This window comes from Mesocricetus auratus, unplaced genomic scaffold (genome assembly GCF_017639785.1).
Source record: "Mesocricetus auratus isolate SY011 unplaced genomic scaffold, BCM_Maur_2.0 Super-Scaffold_100022, whole genome shotgun sequence".
Lineage (NCBI taxonomy): Eukaryota > Metazoa > Chordata > Mammalia > Rodentia > Cricetidae > Mesocricetus > Mesocricetus auratus.
Genome location: NW_024429203.1, coordinates 16,530,866 through 16,549,630, shown reverse-complemented (window position 1 = coordinate 16,549,630; position 18,765 = coordinate 16,530,866). Strand labels below are relative to the sequence as shown.

Genomic DNA, 18,765 nt, shown 5'->3' with positions numbered 1-18,765 from the left:
CCATATCTATCACCATGCACAAAACTTAAGTCCAAATGGATCAAAGACCTCAACATCAATCTAGTCACACTGAATCTCTTAGAGGAGAAACTGGGAAGTACCCTTGAACGAATTGGTACAGGAGACCACTTCCTGAACATAACACCAGTAGCACAGACACTGAGATCGACAATTAATAAATGGGACCTCCTGAAACTGAGGAGCTTCTGCAGGGCAAAGGACAGAGTCAACAAGACAAAACAACAGTCCACAGAATGGGAAAAGATATTCACCAGCCCCACATCTGACAGAGGGTTGATCTTCAATATTTACAAAGAACTCAAGAAGCAAGACTCCAGAACACCAAAGGATCCAATTAAAAAATGGGGTACAGAACTAAATAGAGAATTCTCAATAGAGGAGTCCAAAATGGACAAGAGACACTTGAGAAAGTGCTCAACATCTTTAGCCATTAGGGAAATGCAAATCAAAACAACTATGAGATACCATCTCACTCCTGTCAGAATGGCTAAAATAAAAAAACACTAATGACAGTTTATGCTAGAGAGGATGTAGAGAAAGGGGAACACTCCTCCACTGCTGGTGGGAGTGCAAACTTGTGCAGCCACTTTGGAGATCAGTATGGAGATTCCTCAGGAAAATGGAAATCAGTCTACCATAAAATCCAGCAATTCCATCTTAGGTATATACCCAAAAGCTGTACCCTCATACAATAAAGACATCTGCTCAACTATGTTCATAGCAGCATTATTTGTAATTGCCCAAACCTAGAAAGAACCTAGATGCCCCTCAACTGAAGAATGGATAGAGAAAATGTGGTATATTTACACAATGGAGTACTATTCAGCAGGAAAAAAAAATTGGAATCTTGAAATTTACAGGCAAATGGATGGCACTGGAAGAAACCATCCTGAGTGAGGTAACCCAGTCACAAAAAGACAAGCATGGTATGCACTCACTCATACATGGATTTTAGACATGGAGCAGGGCATTGCCAGCCTACAACCCCACAGCCAGAGAGTCTAGGGTACAGGGAGGACCCTAAGAGAGATATGCATGGTAATCCGGAGAAGGGTTAGGGGATGCGATCTCCTAATTGGATTGGGAGGGGGGAGAAGGGGAAGGTAGAAGGAGATGAGAGAAAGAGAGGGGGAAAAGAGGAGGGGAGAGGAGGACATGGGAGAGCAGGAAGGTTGAGCCAGGGTAAGGATAGAGGAGAAAAGGATGGGAGATACCAGAAAAGAGGGAGCCATTATAAGTTGGAGGAGAGATCTGGCACTAGTGAGATCTTCACAGGTCTACAAGAATGACACCAACTGGCATTAAGGCTACCTTAAACGCCCTCCCATGATAATGAGAATGATGACTACCTTATATGCCATCCTAGAACTCTCATCCAGTGGCTGATGGAGGCAGAGGCAGACACCCACAGCTGTGAACCGAATTGAACTCCAGTTGCAAAGAAGAAGGATGACCAAAGGAATCAAGATCGTGCTGGCAAACCCACAGAGGCAGCTGACCTAAACAAGGGGGAACACATGGACCCCAGACTGATGACTGAGGGGCCAGCATGGGACTGATCTAGACACCCTCCCACCGAACCTGGGTGACAGAGAGGAGGCCTTAGCAAACTGTGGGACCTGGAAGAGTGGAGCAGTATTTATTCCTGGCATACAGAAGGGACTCTGGGAACCCATACCATGTGGATGGATGCTCTCTCAGCCTGGACACATGGGGAAGAACCTGGGCCCTTCCTGGGATGATATGACAGACTCTGAAAATCCCTCATGGAGGCTCTTGCCCTCCCTGAGGAGCGGGGGTGGGGGGGGTAGAGTGGGGGTGATGGGTTGGGAGGATTGGGGGAGGAGGGGAGGGAGAGAGAACTGAAAGTGACATGTGTAAAAAGCTAAATAAAAAATATATGGAAAAAACAAAAAAAGAAAACAAAAGTTAATGAAATGATTAGGTGAATATTCTTTATGAAGCATAGATCAGTTAGTTACTGACTAACAAAGAGACAGAGAGACAGAGACAGAGTGAACAAAACCCAACCCACTGCCCAGATCAAGATATGTTTATTATATTCAGAAATTCACATTATGAGTACTAGTCAGACACTGCAAAGAATTTCAGAAGTACTAAACTGAGAAGTAAATGGCGTACTAGAAGAACCTTCTACTCCTTAGTTGAGCTGACACCCAGAGAAAGAGCAGCAGAGGGCGGGAGCATACCAAAGAGTCCTCCTGGCCTTAGCACAAGGGCATTTCAGAAACTTGCAACAGTCTGGCACCATAGTTATCTGGGTAGTTCCTGAGAACTGCACACTTCTATTTCTGAAGATCCAATGCCAAAAAAGTTCTGGGGTTTAAGGCTAGTGACAAGTGGCAGCTCATTTCTTCCTGTCTCTAACATCAAGATCACACATGTGGATAGCACAGAAGGCATGGGTGCAATGAATTCAGTTACCAGGAAAATAAATGAGGAGTGCTCTTCATTTAGCCCCACATTTTATTTTTTATTTTTAATGGCTTTGATAAGGAACTCACTGAAAGCCACTAAAAGGAACTGCAAATGTAACAGACGGTATTAACTCTGAGGGAGGAGAACAGCTGGCCTGTGAGAGGCTCTAGCCTGGACTTCTCAGTCCTTCCTCCATGAGCTGCTTTCTACATGCATAAGCAGGTCACCTAAGAGCTGTCTTTCTGAGTCTCAAACTGCAATACTATGAAGAATCTAAACGTCCTTTGGCCCTCTACCATTTCACCCAGCTCCATTTAAACTCAAGTCCTTGTGGCTCATCCTGTCTCTTAGTAAGCATGTCAACACAGTGGAACACATATTTTCACGTAACACTTGTTTCTTCTTCCTGTATATAAAATTCGGCATTTCAGGTCTCCAGTGGTAGAGTGAGGGATGAACAGACATGCTACCATGGTGGTAAGGCTGAAGTCGCTCTGTCATGCCTAGGTACCCATGATCCTCCTGGGTTACTAAACTTAGACACACTGGTGCAAAAAAGAAGCATCTACTTACTGTGCTTCCTCAGAAGATTCTTGTTTTATTTTTAATGTTCTCTTTGAAACTGGCATTTCATCTAAAAAACAAAGAATTTTGAAACAAATTATAGTTTCATGAGTGGTGGCATACATTTAAGTGAATAAGTAGCTCTATTTACTTCCCTGTACCTGGCTTAAAAATATAACTTTATATAATGAGATGCGAACATTTATATGCAAGATCAGAAACCAGGCTCCCCAAGTATAAAATTCTTCAAGGTCACCAGTGGATTTCAAGCAAGGAGCTTAAAGCTTAATTTCACTGCAAACATGATTTTAAAAGAACAAGAATGAAAATTCTTCTGCTCTATTTAGGTTTTCTACGTAGGTTTTATAGTGCAAGTAATTATTCTCCAAATATGAGGATCAGCATATTCTGCATGTTATTTGTTTCCCAAGGTCTGGGCGATTTAACTCTTTACAGCAAACAGGGTTAGCAGACACTGCAGTCTACGCCTTACTAATCTCATCAGATTGAAAGGCGAGGCCATTTAGCATCTATTCTTATTCTTCCCATCTTCATTTTCTTACATATGGCTGATAATCTTAACAATTTGAAAGTCTCTTTTTTTAAAGGTTTATTTATTAATTAATTTTTACATTCCAATGCCAGTTCCCCCTCCCTCCTCTCCTCCCACCGCTCCATTCCCCGCCCCCCCCCCTTACCCATTTTCCTCTTTGGAGAGGGTAAGGCCTCCCCTAGGAAGTCTACTAAGTCTGTCCCATCATTTCATTGAAGCAGGACCAAGGCACCTCTCCACCCCGCACCCCTGTGTCTAGGCTGGGCAAGGTATCTCTCCATACAGAATGGGCTCCTCTAAGTCAGTTTGTGCATTAGAGTTAGATCTTAGACCCACTGCCAGTGGTCTCATATATTGTCCCAGTAACAACATTGTCACCTATATTAAGGGCGTCTAGTTCAGTCTTATGCAGGTTCCCCATTTGTCAGACTGGAGTTAGTGATCTTTCATTATCTCAAGTCAGCTGAATCTGTGGGTTGCCCCATCATAGTCTTGATTCCTTTGTTCATATTATCACTTCTCCCTCACTTCCATTGTACTTCAGGAGCGTGGCCCATTGGTTAGCTGTGGATTTCTGCATCTGCTTCCATCTGTTTCTGGAAGAGGGTTCTAGCCTCTCTGGGGTTGTGGATTGTAGACTGGGTATCTTTTGCTTTATGTCTGATATCCACTTATGAGTGAGTATATACTATATTTGTCTTTTTGGCTTTGGGTTACCTCATTCAGGATATTTTTTCTAGTTCTGTCCATCTGCCTGCAAAGGGCCTAGGTCCTGCCAGGGATGATATAACAGGCTTTGAAAATCCCCCATGGAAGGCCTTACCCTTCCTGGGGAGTGGAGGGGGGATGAAGTACGATATTGGGGGAATTGGGGAGAGGGGAGAGAGAGGGAGATGGGAGTAGCATGTGTAAAAAGTTAAATAAAAAATTATTATCAAAAAAAAAAAAAACAATGGCATCCTAAAAGTTGAGAGCCTCTTTCCTTTTCCCTTCCAATATTTGGGAGAAGTTATAACAGTAATCATAGAAAATATGTTAACAGTCTACCCTTTTTCTTTATTTCTCTGTCACTAGGCAAGATTTCTCTAATTTTTTCCTTAAGGAAGGGAAACAAATTTATACAGCCAATCCTGCCTGCATCTTCTCAGGGGTCACCTGAGCACCTCACGAGAGGGAAGGGCATTTATTCCTAACATACTCATGAACTTGCTGCTGATGTACACAGTATATAGCTAAAACCTGACCAGTACTTCCCAAGTAAGAAAGTCAAAACTGGAATGTCTGACATACAGAGATGCAAGCAAACAAAAACTATGAGTACCCTCTTAATTAAGCCACTCAAATGTAGAGTTAAGTAGCTGGACCAAGAGTCAGTACTCTTGGCAGAAATCTTAGTGCTAGAAAGAGCAGGGTATTTTGAGTTGCATAAGACTCTGTCAGTGAACGTCCTTGTATGACTCAGATTAGGAATTGTTCTACCTATAGAGAGGTTAGTGGTACCCCACTCACCAAGTACTACTTGGCAATTGGATGCTAAACCCAGGATGGCCATGTTGGTTCAAAGAGTTCAGCAATATGCCTGTGCTGAAAGCACTAGAAGCTATCACAGATGGTAAATACCAGTGCACATACCAAGAACACACACACAGAAAAAAAGCACATATATTGGTTTTCTTACCCAATTCCTGATCTGTTGGATAGCCATGGAGATCCTGACTGTGGTTTCCCCAGTCCTCCTGTGAATAGTCCTCCATAGTGCTGCCATCTGACTCCAGCTCCTGGTACAAGCCACTACTGTTAATAAGTACAGGCTGGCAGGGCTGAGCATCCCATCCTCCCTGACCAAACACCTGTTCCAACTGTTCAAATGTGTAACTGCTCTTTCTTTTCCCAACACCATGTTCTTTCACCCGACTGTAACACCTGCGAAGGGTCTAAGACACAAAGTCTTTTGTTATTCCTTTAAAGCTGTACTTCCTCCTCCAGATACGGACCACAGATATTAATTACTATCAGACAGACACAGACAAACAAACACAGACACATCATTACAGGAATGCTAGATTTCAAATTCATTATTATATTAGAACAATACTAATTTAGCATTTACTCAAACATGTTATAATTCAAACAATTATTTTGCAATTATCAATTAAAACAACAAGAAACATTACAACATTATTGCATGTACCCCAGACACATATTTTATGCCCCCTCCCCCATTTAAAAAAGGGTAAGGGGGAGGAAAAAAAAGAAATACCAGCCAGCCAATAGGATGCACACCTGCCACAGGAGAGAGAGCTGCTATGGTGCCCAGAATTGGAAAACGTGAGGGAAGGAGGACAGAAAGAAGAATTTCCCCAAGTGAAGAAAAACTTCCTTACCCTTGGCTAAGGAGTACAGGGGAAACCAGTTACCTAGACAAAGTAGCTAACAAAACGGAACCCTTACAGGGTCTGTGTTCTTCATTAATTCACTTTGTCATGGTAAAACTTCTACAGTTTAAGCAGACAGCAACTCAATAATGTCCTAAGTCCCTGTCCCCAATATCAGACACAATAACTACGAAGTAGTACATTAATACCTACATTTTACTCGTCTGCCAACAGAAACTGCCAACTAAACAAATCAACAGTCTTTCTTACCCTTCCTCTGTCACTAGACACACAGCAAATAAATACCATTATATAAGACAAAACCTGGGTAACATCATTGCCTTGTTCAACTCTTTTTACAGTCTTTGTTTCTATTACATATTTCAAACTAGCCCAGTTTCCCAAATTTAATGGTACACACCTCATGCTATCTTACTTAATACATCAAAAGATAAATCAAGGACTTTGTCTCAGCTTAAATCTCCAATAACATTCAGGCTTATGTTTCTCTGCCTCCCTTTCTTCCTTCTAATCACTCTTCTATTTTATGGGGTTTCACTAGGAATTTTGAGAGATAAAACCCTCTTTCCCTGGTGGCTCCTAAACATTCTCTAACTTAACCGCTAAAACTAGTTTATCTCTAACTTACTGTATAAGCATTATCAAGACAGAGAGATTACATTCCATAAGCCAATACATGACCAAGTCTGGGTCTTTAGAGCATCTCCATGAGAGTGCAGTACCTTTAAACTAAAGCTGGCAGACAATCTACAAGACACTTTCACAAAGACTTTTTAAATCTGTCCCTTGAGGCCAGAAATCCAAATAGCCAAAAAGAGTAATAAAAGCATGAGACATGATCGTCTCCCTCAGACACAGTCACCCACCCTGAAGCCTTGGCCGCCCCAAAAAAGCATCTCCCTTCCATAGCATCTCTCTTACTACCTCAAATGATACCTTACAGAGAACCAAGGCTTCCCATAAACTCTTTAAAAATCATCTCAGCTTTCTTTTTGCAACAGAGAATCATGACCCCATAGGCAAAACTTTCTAGAATCCAGAAACGTAAACTTGGAAAATGTGTGTCATGGTCAAATCTCCCAATGGAAAGAGACAAGCACTGCAAATCTCACTTGACTTTGCACAAACTCCCCTTTCCCAGCACCCTCTGCCCTCCTCAGAGATCGGAATTTGAATTGCAAACAGCCCCTGACAATTTATTTTTATCTTACAATGTCTAGTTTCTGCCTCCAAGAACACCCAACCACTCTTGATTCCTAACAACTGTAAATAGAGAGTCCCAATCCTGTCCCTTTCCCCCTTCTGAGACCATAAATGGAGATGGAAAGCGTACCCTTCTCTCACTACTTATTGGCTGCCTACAGAATAGCATTCAGAACACCAAAGTCAGTCAACTGGCTCTGTCTCCAGGGTTACACCAGAAGCCAAGGAAAAAAATTAATGTTTCCTTTCCAAAAAGGTGTCATACTTATGAGGAAGTGATAGGCACAAGCAAATCTACCGATTTCTTTCTATATTTGTAAACATTTATTCTCTGGATCAAAAATAAATTCACAAAATTTTGATAATATACATGGGGAGGAACCAGAGAAAAGACATTGTTCAAAGCCACCAAACTGAGCTTATAATTTCTTTTGGTTATGTAATTGTGAGTAATGAAATCAGCATCTCTGACAACTAAGCACACCTCCTAGTTGTAGTACATACCTGTAACACATATTTACAATGTGCCGATGTACTGAAATGACATTAAAAAGATTTCCAAATCAGTGTTCTCTCCTTCAAGATACAAATACAGGTAAGCAGTACCTTGTAAATCTAACAAACACCAAAAACTCAAGGACAGTCTGTTTAAACAGGGCACATCCATTAAGATGGTGGGGGTGGAGCATTGAGGTGCACGATTCACACACCCGCTTAACTGCTACCCTAGGACCCACTAGAATTCACTTGAGAGCTTAGACATAGATAAAAAAGGACATTTGGAGACCTTCCAATTCTTACCACCCACTGAAAAGATTATACAATACATTATCCTCTAAATGCTTAATCAAAGCATATAATTAAAAGACTGGGTGGCTGCATCAACAATCCTAAATAAATCAACTAAAATCTTCTCTAAATCAGGCATCATGATTCTCCAGAGTCCAAGAAAATGAGGCTGCAGCTCCCATTTGAGTCAACTACCAAATCCAACAAGATACACCAATTGGCTTTCTTGGTGAGTCACGGTCTACTTAACATGACATAATCTTGCTTCATTTACCTCACCCGTCTCAGAAATGTATAGCAATTTAATCTCTAACTGGAAAAACTTAAAACTACTAAAGGCTATTCTGTGAAATGACAATAGTCAACCTCTTTACTATGAGAAATATCTCTGGTAAGCTGATTGCACACTTTACTCTCCTCCCTGGAGGAAGGGCTGTAAGACTATACTATCCACCCAGACAGAGGTCATGAGGAGTCGAGGAAATCTAAACAGAACTAAATAGGGTAACTTCAGGGGGCCACACCAGAGTTGTTCCCAGTACCTGATTCAGAAACGCCAAGTGAATGAATGCTTATCAATCCACCATATCAAGTGCCTGGATTTCAGGACTACAAATGGAAAAGAACCAGAGAAAAGGCTTGAGGGTTGGGTGCTCCATTACCAAAGCAAGGGGAAAAGCTGGCTGACAGCTGACAATGTACAGGACAGAGGGAAAGTCTTGCCAGAGTTTAAGATTAAAAGAAAATCAGAGAATAAAAAGATGACATTCATTGTGGATGAATGTATGAGGAGTCTACGGGGAGGGAGGCAGGTAAACAAAGGCAGGAGTTTTAGATTGGCAGGATTGAGGGTTTGACGGCAGCAATGCAGAGAAAGACCCAGGGTTACAGTACACGTAACATTAAATACAGTGCACAATGCAGCTATCTTGCCAAAGTAAGTAAATCCAGTATTGGGTTGTATAAGCAGAGGAATCACATGTAAGCTATGAAGGTGGCTCTTCCTCTCTATTCAGCACCGGTGAGGCCACAGCTGGAGCACAGCATTCAGGTCTGGGCATCGAACCAGCTACAAGAGAGGGAAATTGTAGAGTTCAGAAAAGGGCAAATTAAATAATGAAAGGCTTGGAAAATAAGATCTACAAGCAGGGCCAGTGGTTTCAAAGCCCTTCCTGACATTATCAAGTTACTCAGGGTGAGACTGAGGTTTTCCACTTCAGTGTCCTCTAATCTCTGCTTGCATTCACAAGTGGGAAAAGCTAGTTCCTCCCTGGTTTGGGAACACAGGAGGAGAACTAGATAGCTCATACAGGCATAGGCCAAGGATTCTGCTACTGGCTCCGTACTTTTCCCACTTCATATAGTAAAATAGTCACCATGACAAAAACCACTGTTCTAACAGAGCTGAGAGCGAGTGGAACAGAGCATACAGTAAGGAGGAGCAGAAATAAGTCATAATAGCCGTATAAACATGCTGTTTAGAAAACACTGGCTTCATTGGGCTAAGATGTCAGATGAAAAATAAAGTGAACCTGCAGGGAGGACAGCTTAGTTATAATAGCAGGAAACAATGTTATAAGAAAAAACAAACAATACACAGCTTTTCAAATGTAGTTGTCAAACTGGCCATAAAAGCATACCCAAATGGCCAACTAAACATGACAAACCCAAAATTCTCACTCACACGATCAAAATGTGTAAGTGTCAGAATAACACTTCAAACTGAGCATGGCAGTTCACATCTATCCCAGCGTGCAAAGCAGAAAGACTGCTGCAAGTTCAAGGCCTGCCTGGCATACAGTGAGACCATGTCTGTGGAAACAACCCCATCAAACAAATACCTCCAGCTAAGGTAAATGAGTAGTCTCTGTAAAACAGAACTGTTTTCTCTAAACTCCTATTACAATTACTACTAGTGACCCCTACAGCAATGAAACACCAAGTTTAATAAAAACTCAAAAAGGTCTAAGGACACAGCTCAGTGGAATACTTGCTTAGCACATATAAGGCCCTGAGTTCAATCCTAAGAAACACACTCACACATTCTCATTCATTCATTCATTCATTCATTCATTCTCTCTCTCTCTCTCTCTCTCTCTCTCTCTCTCTCTCTCTCTCTCTCTCTCTCTCTCTCTCTCTCATATGGGGGCTGGGGGGTGTAACTCAGTTGGCAGAGTGCTTGCCTAACATGCTAACAGTAGGTGACATATGCTTGTAATCTCAACACTGGGAGTCAGAGGTAGGAGGATCTCTGTAAATTCCAGGCCAGCCCCCAAGACAGAACTAAATAGAGCAATCTGTCTCAAAAAAGAATGGGAAAAAAAAAACAAAACAAAAACAAAAGCATAAATTTACAATCATATCTTTTGACATACAATTGCAAATTTTGGGTAGAAAGTACCTAAAACAAATCTTAGTACATTAATATCTAGCAAACTGACTTCCTAACTGACTAAATTCTTTAAAAACAAACAAACAAACAAACAAACAAGCTGGGCAGTGGTGTGCATCTTTAATCCCAGCACTCAGGAAGCAGAGACAGGCAGATCTCTGTGAGTTCAAGGCCAACATGGTCTACAGAGCGAATTCCAGGACAGCTAGGGCTGTTACAAAAGAGAAACCCTGTCTCAAAACAAAACAACCAATCAAACAAACCAAACAAACAAACAAAAACAAGAACTAAGAAAATAATATAGGAAATTTGTGTCACCCCATCCCCCCCTTCTATAGAAAAGTTTTGGCAAGTAAAAACCTTCTAATTCTAAACCTTTTGCTTTCCCTATTTTTTGTCCAGGAGAAATTTCTTAGCCTGGCAGATCATGGATACCCTCCTGAAGAAAATGAATATCACAAAACTTCACTCGATCTCCCAGGAGCCCACACATCTCTGGTTCAAAGCTGCTGTGCTACACACAGCACACAGGCTGTTCTTCCATAAAGAACATAGTGTGTACTGGGAAGTCTGAGGTAAGTAGACTTAATCTGCCTGACAGGCTTCCGGAGAGATTCTAAAGGCTGGCACAACCAGGGTCAGCAAGAGGGAACCAGCAAACATGGTGACCTGAGTGTAATCCTCTCAGAGCCAAAGTCTCGCTATGTTGTCAAGGCTGGACCCAAAGTCAAGAGATCTCCCCACTTCAACGTCTTACAAACTGGAGCCAAAGGCATGCTATGCAGCACCCAGATTTCCTGGTTTTTTTTTTTAAGAAAATTTCAGTAAAACTCACAATAAACAAACAAGTAAATAAAAACAAGAGAGGACAGTGTCTGATTCAGAAAAAAAGTCACGTATTGCTTGGTTTCTCAATTCATTTTAATAAATTATTTAAGTAAAAAAAATTTATCCTAAATGTGGTGGAGCATACTTGTAATCCTAGCACTGTAGAGGCAGGAGAATAAAAAAATTCTGGGCTATCCTTGGCTATATAACCAAACTTTATCACAATAACAAAAAGAATATACAAAGATCTCATGTCACTTTTTTTAAGGCACTTTTTTCTATGTAATAAGCAACAATTTTTTTCTGACGTGGCAATATAAGCAATATTTCAAAATTCATTCTGGAAATACAAGTCGGCCTAGGTTACCCAAGACCCCATCTCAAAACAAAACTAAAGAACTCCAACAAAACTGGCAGGTACTATGGAAAAGCTTGGCAAACGCTGTATATGCCAGACTGGGAATGGCCCCTCGGGCATGTTAGGAAAGCACTTAGAACAGAGCCTACCTTGGAAGGGAACGTTAAACAGGGTGGGCATCTGTACAGGCTGGTGCTCCAGGAAAAGCATTCCTTCAAAGCTGCTGTCACAATCTTTTTCCAGGTGCTTGTTCTCGCAATACTTCTCACTGGGGGCTCTGACTCCAGTGGTATTCAGGTAACATTAAAACTGTCATTAATTTACTAATAGGTGATAATGAGGGGGAAGCACACTCCCAAAAGTACTTCTAGCACAGCAGAGGGAAACATTCCTCTCCTTGTAAGTCTCTATAGAGACTGAAGAAATAGCTCAGTAGTTAGGAACCAGAGTTCCATTTTCAGCATCTAGACCAGGAAGTTCACAATAACCTGTAACTCCAGCTTCAGGGGATCAGACACCCATCTGACCTCCTCAGACACATACACATAAGTAAACAATAACAAAATACTCAAAATGTAAGTCCGCATACAAGCACTTCATATGAAGCAACAATTCCGCAATCATGCCCCCAAACTAAGGCCACTACCCTAACAACAAAACCCCAAAGAACCAGAAAAATCCTGACCAGCTTGTATTGTAGTAACATTACCTTGCTGCTGAAATTCAAAAGAAGCCTCTACTCAAAATTTAAAAGTGAAGCCACTGACTGGGTCAATGAGAAGGCTGGGCAGGTAAAGATGCTTGCTGAACGGGCCTGACCAGCCACCTGAGTTTGATCCTCAGAACCCATATAAAGAATAGGAAGAAGCAATTGCACAAAGCTGTACTCTGACACCCACATGCACATTGTGGGGCACACCCAATAATGCTTTTTAAAAAATGAACCTGAATAGTAGGCCACTTAATCACTTTCATATGCTATCCATGTGATTATCTCATTTTGTACTTGTTTTTCTTTCTCTTTCCTCCTTCCTTCCTTTCTTTTCCTTTGAGACCATAGTCCTGGCTATCCTGGAACTCCTTCTACAGATCAGGCTGGCCTCTGCCTCCTAAGTGCTGGAATTAAAGATATGTGCCACCACTACTACCAACTGTACTTGTTTTCTTACTGGAAACTACATCTAACAAACAAAGACAACCTACAGTGTTTCCATTAGTAAGTTTATGTATTTATGAAATCAACCCTGACATGCATAAAAGCTCATCTAAAAACTTAAGGCACTAGACCCCTCCAACAAGACATCAGTCCCATGGTTGGAGAGATAGCTCAACAGTTAAGAGCACTGGATGATGTTGTAAAGAATCCAAATTCAATTCCTGGCCCCCCACATAGTGGTTCTCTGCTGACTCTAATTCTAGTCCCAGAAGACCTGATGTCCTCTTCTGATCTCTGAAGGCAACCAGCATGAACATGATGCAAACATACATTTAGGCAAACATGAACACACAATTTAAAGGAAGAAAAACAAAAGACTTCTAGGCCTAAACATTAAATCAAGATTTAACCAATTCTAAAAATGGGTGGGGTTTTTTTGCATTTATACAGTATAAACTATAAACCATAACTGAATGAGGGGAAGAGATCTCTTACCATTTCTATGAAAACTTAATAGAAAAGCAAGTTATAAGTTTACTCTAAGTTTCTGCCTTGGGGCAACCTAACTTTATTTAGAAAGCTGGAAGAAATTTAATGATCACCACAGGACAGGGTGGGTACACCCCTGTAATCCCAGCACTGGGGAGTGGAGGCAGAAGCATCATTCACTCAAGGTCATCTTCAGTTGCACAGTAAGTTTCAAACCAGCCTGAGCTACATAAGATCCCATCTCATGGGGGGAAAAAAAGGGAAAAGAAAAAATTGTATTGTTAGACAGTTTTGTCTGGAACAGAAATTATAGTGTACTTACCCAAACCTAATAGGCATGGGTCTATCATTGCACATGAGGGGGCATTCTTACAGTAATGACTAAGTTAATACACTATACAATGATTGTGAAGCACACACCTAAACTACCAGTAGCACACACACTATCATATTCAAGTATTATGCACTGTCCATACTTAAATGTGGGACTATGTGATATCTTTTTTGTTGTTCTTGTTTTGTTTTGTAAGACAGTCTCACTCTGTAACTCAGACTATCCTGAAATGCACAGAAATCCTCCTGTATCAGACTCCCCTGTTTATTACTTTTTGTCAACTTGACACAGTTAATATCTGACAAGAGGCAACCTAAACCGAAAAACATGTTTCTATCAGGCTGGCCTTGTGGGCATGCCTATGGGGCAGTTTCTTGATTGATGTGGGAAGGCTCAGTCCACTATGGTCAGCGCCACACCCAGGCAGGTGGTCCTGGATGGTATAATAAAGTAAGCTGACCAAGTCAAAGGAACAAGCCAGTAAGCAGTGTTCCTCCATGGTCTCTGCTTCAGGTCATGTCTTCAGGGTCCTAAATGAGTTTAGGTCCTGACTTCCCTTCATGATAGATTGTAATCTATCATGGAATTGATAGATGAAATAAATTCTTTTCTCCTCAAATTGCTTTTGGCCATGTTTATCAAAGCAACAGAGAAAAAGCAAACTAGGAAGTGAGCCTTCATCTTGGCTACCATATACTTTGACCGACTGGCAACAGAGTAGGTTTATTCTACTAGTATCACAACATGCTAAGTAATGTTTTATCACAGGACATAAGGATAGCTACAATGACTTGACTAAATGACAACAAATTTTTGAGTCCATTATAATGGAACTTATAGGACTGCCTTTGTGTACACCTCCAATGTTGATAAAAGTGTCATTGTGTGGAATACAACTTGTACTCATTACAGTTCATCTCATCTCCATTGTTATCTCTAAGAAGACAAGTCCCCAACCATTTATTCATATAGCAAATAATAGAAAGCACGAGGAAATGGCCATAGCCTATAACATCCTTTGGCAAGTAAGCTTCAGACTTACCTGTTTTTATAGTCAAAAAGGAACTATACCTCATAGATGTTTCTTCTGCTGTAATTCAAGCTCCTTTAAGAGGAACTGATAGCCTAAGAACCACCATCATCAACATGAAGATGTGAATGAATGAAAATGAATCTTCTACAATAAAGGCTTTAATTTTAGTTTCACGTTTTAAACTCTTCCTTAAAAGTTCCAAAGCAGAATTGTGTTTGTTGTTGAGTTTTGCAACCCAAAACTCACCATGAGTTTTGACACATATAAGGAGTATGATACAGTTCAAAGTTATGATGGCACTGATAAGAATGTAGCTAGGAATAAAAGGTTTATGGGGAGCTGGGAAGATGACTTAGCAGTTAAGAACATTGGCTGCTCTTCAAGAGGATCCAGGTTCAATTCCCAGCATCCACATGGGCGCTCTCAACCGTCTTTAACTCCAGTTCCAGGAGGTCTGACTCCCTCTTCTGGACTCCTCTAGAAATACATGAATATGATGGACTTAAGTTTGTGTGCAGGCCAAATATCCATAATAAAATCTACTTTTTAGGCTGATAATTTAAAAGCATAGGTGATGAGAAAACTCAGATGTAATGGTTCATTCAACCTTCCACTTTTCATGGGATAGATGAAATGGCCCTTTTGTTAAGGCTCTGCCTTGGACATATCTGCAGTTGATATATGTCTCACTGTAAATGGATGTTCAATGTAGCAAGCAGTATATTGCCACATTAAATCTTCATAGGTTTCACTTTAAGAGTTAATGGCTTTAATGTCCAACTGTGACACAGATTTGCAAACAGCAATCTTAGAGTCAAACATTCCCTAGTGATGCGGTACCAGTTTTCATTTTACAAGAATTTTTGAGGGGCTCAAACCCAAATGACTCTAGAGAGTAACTGTACTTCCCTATTCAAGTACACAACATTATTTGGAATCAATACATAATTTCAACTGAGATAGATTTAGCATCATAATATAAGAATACAGCAGGCAGTAAGATTCCATAAATCTGAATGATGAAAAATAATTCTATGAGAAATAAGGGCACTTGCCCAGTGTATAAAAGGACCTGGGTTTAATTTCAGGCACGCACACATGCATGGAAAAAAAATAATACTAAGAGGACTAGAGATGTAGCTCAGTTGGTAGAATGCTTGCCTAGCATGCATGTAGTCCTGGGTCTGATCTCTAGCACTACTTAAATGAGGCATGGTGGCAAATGCCTATAATCCTCACATTAGAGAAGAGACCAGAAAATCAGCAGTTCAAGGTCATCCTCAGCCACATATGAAGTATGAGGCCAGCCTGAGTTAAATGAGACCTTCTCTATGGGAGCTTGGGGGGAACAGAAAAGAGAAAGGAAAAAGTATGTAAGCACAGTGGTACATTCATCTGGATGCTACTATATGGTTTGGGTATTACATTTATGCTTTATGCTCTAAAAACATTACTGTAGTTGTCAAAATTTAACGAAAGTGGGCTGTTGATTCGTAGGAGGAAATAAACCAAGTTGTTATAAACACAGGGTCTGGAGTGAGAATGCTTATTCTATTGTCGCCACCTGTTAGCTTTGTGACATTAGTCAAATTAATCTTCATGCCTTAATTTCTACACCTGTAAAGCAGAGATGAAGGCAGGACTTCATCATAGATTTCTTGTGAACATTAAATGAGAAGTAGAGCATTTAAAGCAATGTAGCTAGTTGCCTTTACTTAACACATGTTAGCTAGTATAACTGTTACAAGATGATAGTCTCAATGTGTGTACACTGGGGAGCTTATAAGCAAAGGTAAACTCAAGTAAATAAAAGTGTTTTAGCAAAGGCACACAGTAAGAATAAAAGTATGAATGACACCTTCATCTGAACCTTACTGCCAGGAGTGACCCCAGCACTTACAGAATGGTTCAAGTTCAAGGCCAGCCAGGACTACATAAAAAGATTCTATTTCAGCACCCCTTCATCTTTACAAAAAGAACCTTACTACAGCAATCAACATCAAGAGTTGCCAGAATAGGGGGCTGGAAAGATGGCTCAGTGGTTAAGTGCTGCCAGGAGGTGGTGGTGTACACCTTTAATCACAGTGCTGGAGAGGCAGAAGCAAGTGGATCTGTGAGTTTGAGGCCATCTTGGTCTACAGAGCGATTTCCAGGACAGCCAGGGATAACAGAGAAACCCTGTCTCAAAAAAAAAAAAAAAACAAAAACAAAAAATAAATAAATAAATAAAACAAGAATCATGCAGGAAAGACAAATGGAGGGCAAACGGAGAGTTTCAACTAACTTATACCAACATGCTATAGAAATTCTACCTTTATTTTCTCCCATCTTAGTATTGAAAAGACCCCTTTAAGATAATTTGTTTGATGACATAAGCTTAACACACAAAAGGACTTCATACTAGATGAGGGTTTGTGACATTGCTATGCAAATATATTTTACCCAGAATCAAATTTCACAAACATCTAGCTTCGTTAGCTAATCAATCCTAACAACTTATAAGATTAGTGTGAATATAAGTAACACACAATTAACACACTGACATGAACAAAAAGGGAAAAGGACTGTAATAACTCCCTGCCAAGTGAATTAAGCCACAAGAAGCAAACATGAAGGAAAACTAATCACAAATGGTGAAATAAGATACATAAATAAGCCAGGAGATGGAGGTGCACATCTTTAATCCCAGCACTCAGGAGGCAGAGGCAGGCGGATCTCTATGAGCTGGAGGCCAACCTGATCTATAGAATAAGTTCCAGGACTGCCAGAGCTACATAGAGAAATCCTGCCTTGAAAAACAAAAATGTTTTTCAGATGTAGAAGAATCACCCATATATATTCTTGGAGTTCGATAGAATAAAGCTATGGCATTCCTGTTTTGGAGCTTTTCAATTTTTAATGATTTATTTATTTTCATTTGTGTGCACTAGTGTTTTGTCTTGCATGTATGCCTGTGTGATGTGTCTGGTCCCCTGTAACTGAAGTTACAGACAGCTGTGAATCCCCATATGGGTAACTGGGAATTCACCCTGGGTCCTCTGGAATAATGCCCAGTGTTCTTAACCATTGAGCCATCTCTCTAGCCTGGGATTCTTATTTTTGATACATGAAAATATACTGAAATTAAAAAGTTTGCCAATTTTGCTGAAAAATAAACATTTTAGGAATGTGTGGCTATGCTATAGTGAAGAAATTAAAACTTCTTCCATTTTTTTCTTAGTTTAATAGTATGGATATATTGCTTATATAAAGGGGAACCAACGTTTTAGCTTGTTCTAATATGGGCACAACCCTGATCTTTCAAAGCCCAACTGTCGTCTCCTAATTTGAGGAAGAGAAGGAAATTACCTGGTTTGGCTCAAGACTGGACACTGCATACATAGCACATGCATCAAGAGGAGGTGGGTGCTCTGAGCTAGTCACTGACAGAACAATAACACAGCAGTTTGCTGCTCAGTGAGGCAAATCTCAGTGTCACCTGGATGCATCCAACGCAAAGAATTAAAAAGCATGAAAACCATTCTCAACAAAACAAAAGCCAACTGACCTATTCTTTATGTAAAAGTGCAAGGTATGGTGTTCAAACTGAATCCAATAACACACTAATAGAAATATCACATCTGTCCTGTGCTAATTGTTCTTACTCATTTTTGAAATAAGGTTCCACTGTGTAGCCAAGCTGGGCTCAAACTCTTCTGCCTCCTACTGTCAGGTACAGGAATTACAGGAGTAAACCATTTGGTTTGAATTAGCTATTTTAAAATACCTATTTTCTCAGGCCTGAAGTATGTGGGACCATGATAGAGTGCCTACCTAGAATATGCAAGGATTTAGGCTCAATCCCCATCACTGCAAGAACAAAATTATCATCATTTTCTATTACAATATAGGACCTGTAATTTGTTTTTTAAAATCAGTTTTGTAACCAGATGTGGTGACAGACCTGTAATCCCAGAATTTAAGAGATGAAGGTGGGCCAACCAGAAGTTCTGCCATCAGTTACATAGTGAGTTACCTACATACTGAAGGTAGCCTGAGCTAGAGATACTGTATTTTTTTTTAAAGTTAATTTTTTTGATTGATATACTAGAGGCATCTTCAATACTTGGCATATGAAAATGGCTCCATAAATCTTTGGTGGATGAGTAAATAAAAATTCTTTAAGATTGTGTGTTAGGCGTTCAAATACCACATACAAGGTTGACTAGGA

General features: G+C 40.4%; 1 protein-coding gene across 12 annotated transcripts in view; it reads right to left on the bottom strand.

The window, feature by feature from the left end:
- The window catches only part of Msantd2 (Myb/SANT DNA binding domain containing 2), a 36,777-nt gene that overhangs the window by 4,116 nt on the left and 13,896 nt on the right, over positions 1–18,765 (bottom strand). For 2 of the 12 annotated variants that reach the window (XR_005870320.1, XM_040730073.1), the window contains one exon: positions 5,420–9,034. Coding sequence is in view for 10 of the 12 variants with exons in the window: in XM_040730073.1 (XP_040586007.1) it covers positions 8,978–9,034 (57 nt within the window). In the remaining 2 variants the exon portion in view is untranslated. Of the gene's footprint in view, positions 1–3,033; positions 3,095–5,255; positions 10,036–18,765 lie in introns of those variants that run through there. The other 10 variants (XM_040730070.1, XM_040730069.1, XM_040730071.1 and 7 more) reach the window with 10 other exon arrangements.